Source organism: Octodon degus, unplaced genomic scaffold (assembly GCF_000260255.1).
Source record: "Octodon degus isolate 3935 unplaced genomic scaffold, OctDeg1.0 scaffold00011, whole genome shotgun sequence".
In the NCBI taxonomy this organism is placed as follows: Eukaryota; Metazoa; Chordata; class Mammalia; order Rodentia; family Octodontidae; genus Octodon; species Octodon degus.
Genome location: NW_004524587.1, coordinates 13,212,181 through 13,217,732, shown reverse-complemented (window position 1 = coordinate 13,217,732; position 5,552 = coordinate 13,212,181). Strand labels below are relative to the sequence as shown.

Genomic DNA, 5,552 nt, shown 5'->3' with positions numbered 1-5,552 from the left:
ATGGCTCAGTGGAATAAGCGCTTCCCTGGCAAGTGCAAGGGCCTGAGTTCAATCCCTGCTTCCGCAAAAAAAAAGAATCTCACTGTCGCCCAGGCTGGCTCTGAACTCCTCAGCTCAAGCAGTCCTTCTGCCTCAGTACTCCTAAGTAGCTGGGATTTCAGGTGTACACCTCTGGGCCTGGCTCCATGATCTTTCTTGAAAAATATTAATTATTACTTGCCATGATGAACAAATACTTTCTAAAACTAGTAACTGGGTGTCTGTACTTAAGAAATTATTAAAAAGCAACAGGTTTTAGGCTTGCTGAGTCTACCTCTGGCAATGCCAAATTCTGTTTTTAGGTAGAAGTTTCTCTTGTCTGAAAAAGTAGAAGAATCACTGTTAAATCAACAAGTGGAAATGAACTTTTCTATAGGTTGCTTATTTTTGAGAATAAAATCAAATTCTGTCCTGGGATGATTCAGACACATTAGGCACCTTAGACCCTAAATATATTTATATGCTTAAAATAAATAATTTCAGTTGACTGTGTTATTTATAATAGCAAAATATGGGAGGAAATTGAATATTTGGAAATTGGGGAGTCCTTTAATACATTTTCACAGGTTCAATATTCTTTTTTTAATACTGAAAGTTAACCTCAGGGGCTTGCATGTACTATGTAAATGTTCTACCTTTGAGCTATATCTCCAGTTCTTTTTTTTTTTTTTTTCGGGACTGGGGATTGAACCCAGGACCCTGCGCTTGCCAGGCAAGTGCTTATTCTACTGAGCTATCTTCCCGGCCCCTATCTCCAGTCCTTTTTAAAATTTTATTTTGAGGGTTGACCAAATAGCTCAGCAGATTAAAGTCCCTGCAAGTAGGCTCAAGGGCTAGGGATTCGATCCCTGGGCCTGCAGTGCCAGCCCTGTCCCCAGCGCGCTCTGAGACAGCAATTGAGATTGGGTGTGGTGGTGCAAGCCTGTAATCCCAGCTCTTGGGAGGCTGTAAACAGGTGGATCACTATGAGTCCAATCTAGTAGTGAGACCCTGAACACCCTGTAGACCCTTCCCTAAGATACAGTAAATAAATAAATAAATAAAGTTTTATTTTGAGTTGAGGTCTTGCTAAACAGAGTAGACTGACCTTGAATATGCATTTCTTCTGCCTGAGCCTATTATGGAGCTGGATTGCTGGCATGCACCACTGTGCTTGTTTTATTTATTTATTTTTTTAATTCACTTTTTGAGATGGTGTCTTATTTTATTGCCCAGCTTAGCCTTTTTTTTTTTTTTTTTTTTTGAGACAAGGTCTTACTATTTAGCTCAGGCTGGCCTTGAACTCACTTATGTAACACAGACTGGCCTAGAACACTTAAGTGATCCTCCTGCCTCAGCCTCCTGAGTGCTAGGATCATGGGGGTGCACCACCACACCTGGCCCGAGTTAGCCTTGAACTCATGGGCTCAAGGGATTCTCTTGCTTTAGGCTCTGAGTAGCTGGGACTCTGGGTATGTGCCACTGTACCCAGTTTGAGTATACTTTTTGAGAAATTTATATAAAAGGGCTTCAGCAATACACAAAACTAAATCTTAGGTGTGATCTCAATGAAAAAGATAAAAGAAATATGCAGAACATATACTAGAAAACATGCACCAAGAATTGTTTATAGTTATTTGAGAACATTTTAGTTTTTTTCTGAAAACTTTTTTTTTCTCAATTAGCTACAGTGAGCACCTATTTTATAGACTTGATAAAGTATTTTATTAAAAACACAGTTTTGGGGCTGGAGAGATAGCTCTGTGGTCTAAGCACCTGCCTGGGAAGTGCAAGGACCTGAGTTTGATCCCCGGTACTACATGCTTTGCTGACCGTGGAACCCCAGGTGCTCTATGCTGGCCCGAACCTGGGCAAGGTGGTGCATGCCTGTAATCACAGCGCTGGGGAGGCTGAGACAGGAGATTACTATGAGTCTGAGCTGTGTAGCAAGTACCAAATCAGTAAATCAAACTAAAAATTAAACAAAACAAAACACAGTTTCTTCAGCTCTTGTACTCTTGGATACTAGATCTTATAAATAAATCTGCTCAGGTAGTATTATTGCCCTGATTTTATTTTTAAAGAAATACTGTAATTTTTTTTTAACTTATTAACTACATTCATTGCAAAGAACTTGGTATTTACTTCGTGTTATTTTTGTTGTAGATTCTGGATTTATTTCATTTTCAAGATAAACTGACAGCGCGACAATTTCAGAGAATTGCCACCACCACATTTATCACTATGTCTAGAGAACACCCACAGTTGGCAGCAAATTATTTGCTTCAGCCATTGTTAGCTCCTCTTCATCGATGTTTGGATACAGCAGGTAAAGCAGGAAGTCTTGTAATTGAGTTTCTCTCCCTCTAGAGAACCATCTTCAGTGTTTCAGATTTAAGTGATTTAAGCCTGTTGCATTTCAGTGTCTTCAGCATCAACCTTGCAACTTTTTTCTTTTTTTTTTCTGTTTTTGTGGTACAAGGAATTGAGCCCTGGCCTTTTGCACTGAGTTGTATCTCCAGGCCTTCTAACTGAGTTATTTTTATACAAGATTTCACTAAGTTGTCCATATTGGGCTCTAACTTGGAATCATCCCAGTGCACTAGAGTGCTAATATTACAGGTGTACACCACCAAACCTGGCCCCCTTTAGAAAAATGGGCAGAAGTTCAGAGACTGTATCACACATTCAAAGCTTCTCCCAGATGGATCAACAGTTCACATTTTGATCATGATTTCTTCTTTTTTCTCTACACATGTAAAAGCGGTTTTTCTGGAGCATTTGAGTATTAGTCATAGACATCATGACACTTCACCCAAACACCTCAGCATATATCTCTAAAGAAAAATGCCAGTCTCTTGGATGACTGCAATGCAGTGATCACACTCAGAAAATTTAACACTGATGTAGTACTGTCAGGATTTGTCTAAGCCGTTATTTATTCTCTCAAAGAATATTCATCATCTGTTTGCCAGACAGTCTTCATGTGTTAGGTTACGTTTACAGCACCAGCTACCTATTTTGCACTTTGTTAGCATCTGTTTGTGGGGCTGGGGGCACAGCTCAGTGGCCTAAGAGCCTAACTGGCATGTGCAAGGTCCCAAGTTTGATCCCTGGTACCACAAAAAAAGAAAAGAAAAAAAAAGGCATCTATTGGTAACAGAAGGGACTAAGTAAGACTATGACTAATCTTATATAGTTAGATCATTGTCATTGAGAACCAATCTAATAACACTTTTTAGTTTTTCATATTGTTATTATATGTTTAAGAGTGACAATTATAAGTTACTGCATTTTATCATACAGAATTTTTTTCACATTAAAAAGCTTTGTGGGGGCCAGGGAGATGGCTCAGTGGAATAAGCGTTTCCCTGGCAAGCTCTGGCCTGAGTTCAATCCCCAGTTCCGAAAAAAAAAAAAAAAAATAAAAATAAAGAAGCTGTTGACTTGAGCCTTTTACAGCTCAGCATATTAATATGAGTTCAATCCCCAGTTAAAAAAAAAAAAAAAAAAGCTTTGTGGCTAGGAGTGGTGGTGCATGCCTGTAACCCTACCACTTGGGAGCTTGAGGCAGGAGGATTATTGTGAGTTCAAGACCAGTCTGGGCTGCAGAGTGAGCTCAAGGCCATCCAGAACTGCATAGTAAGACCCTACCTCAAAAAGACAAAAATAAATAAATAAATAAAAATGTAGAACTAGATGTGGTGGTGCTCACTTGTAATCCAACTACTTGGGAGGCTGAGGCAAGAGGATCATTGACATGTGATCAGCCTGCATCACATAGTACAGTTTATCTCAAAATAAAAATAAAAAACAACTGGGGACGTAGTTTAGTGCTAGAGCATTTGCCTAGCATGCTTAAGGCTCTAGATTCTATGTCCAGTACCAAAAGAAAAAAGAAAAGAAAAAGTAGGACATTTAGGGGCTGAGAGTATAGCTAAGATAGAGTGCTTACATTAGATTTGATTCCCTGCACTGTAAAACAAAACACATTTACAGAATGGCAGTGAGTGACTTGGAAGAAAATTGTAAAGACAATAGTAAAATAGAAGACTGTGTAAGAAATGTCATGTGATTTGGGTTTTTGGGTGATATAGTGGACAGTATATCATAGAAAACTTGAATATCAGTAATGGTGTTAAAATATTTCCAAGGAGTTGAACCCTTATGTGCAATTTTAAGAATCCTCTTTCCTCTTTCCAACCTGCCATCTGTGGTAGAACTGCTGCCAAGATGCAGATTTTCATAAAAACCCAGATAGGGAAGCCCTGAGCACTATAGAAAATATAAAGGCCCAGCAAAGACTGGCTGGTTAGTAAGCAACTGGAAGGTGGACATATTGACTACAGCCTTCAGAAGGCATTTATTTGGCTGGTGAGATGGCTCAGTGGTCTAAAGCACCTACTTGGAACAAGCTTGGCAAAGCACAGGGACCACGGTTTGATCCCCCAGCACCACATGCCAGCTAGCTCCGCCCCCAGGTGGGCTGAGCTGGCCACACACACACACACACACACACACACACACACACACAGAGAGAATAAATAAATAAATGTTTAAAAAAAAAAGGAATTTATCACTTGTTTTGTGTTGAGACTGTGGTAGTGCCAAGAAAAGGCAGAAGTTTTATACCAGTCCCAAGAAGAATAAGCATAAGGTAAGGTAAGGCCAGGGATATAGCTTAGCGGCCCTGAGTTTGATTCCTGGTACCAAAAAAATAAAGGTAGTTAAGCCGGCTGTCTTAAAAAAAAAAGATAAAAAAAAGGTTGAGTGGATTGTCTTGAAATACTACATGGTGGATAAAAATGGCAAAGTCAGCCTCACCGGGAGAGCCCTTCAGATGACTGTGGTACCATAATTTTTATGGCCACTTTGCTTGTAATGACTGTGCCAAGTGTTGTCTGGTTTACTGCTTCAACAAATCAGAAGACAAGTAATTATTATTATTTTTTCTCTTTTTATTATATGAGATAAGTAATTATTAATAAAATAAATGAGTCAGAGCCCTCAAGATAGCTCAGCAGACTGAAGCGGCTGCTTAGGCAAGCTTAGGCAAGCTCAGGGATTGTGGTTTGATCCCTGGCACCACATGCCATGCCAGCCCTTTCCCCAGGGGAGGCTGAAAGCAGGAGGATCACCATGAGTCCGAGCTGCATAGTGAGACCCTGTGACAACCAATTACATTAAAAAAAAAAAGAAAAGACAAGACATGAGTCAGGCTGGGGATGGTGGCATATGCCGCAAGCCCCCCCTCAGGAGGCTGAGGCTGGAGGATCACTGTGACTTCAAGGCCAGCATGGGCTACATAGTAAAACCTTGTCTCAAAAAAAGACATGAATTAAAAACAAAACAAAAAGCTCTAGTCCATATACTTCAATTTTAGCTTCAATAGTACCAGTGGTGTGTAATAAAAATGTATATGTAAGTGTAAAGACCTCTTAATACTTAAAAAACCCAGGGCTGGTGGGATGGCTCAGTGGTCTAAAGCACCTACTTAGAGCAAGCTTGGCAAAACACAGGGACTGCGGTTCAAT

General features: G+C 39.9%; 1 protein-coding gene across 1 annotated transcript in view; it reads left to right on the top strand.

The window, feature by feature from the left end:
* Positions 1-5,552, top strand: part of Tango6 (transport and golgi organization 6 homolog) — a 253,744-nt gene that overhangs the window by 19,678 nt on the left and 228,514 nt on the right. Inside the window, exon 6 of the mRNA XM_004626015.2 lies at positions 2,185-2,347. Within this exon, the coding sequence (XP_004626072.1) occupies positions 2,185-2,347 (163 nt within the window). The remainder of the gene's footprint in view (positions 1-2,184; positions 2,348-5,552) is intronic.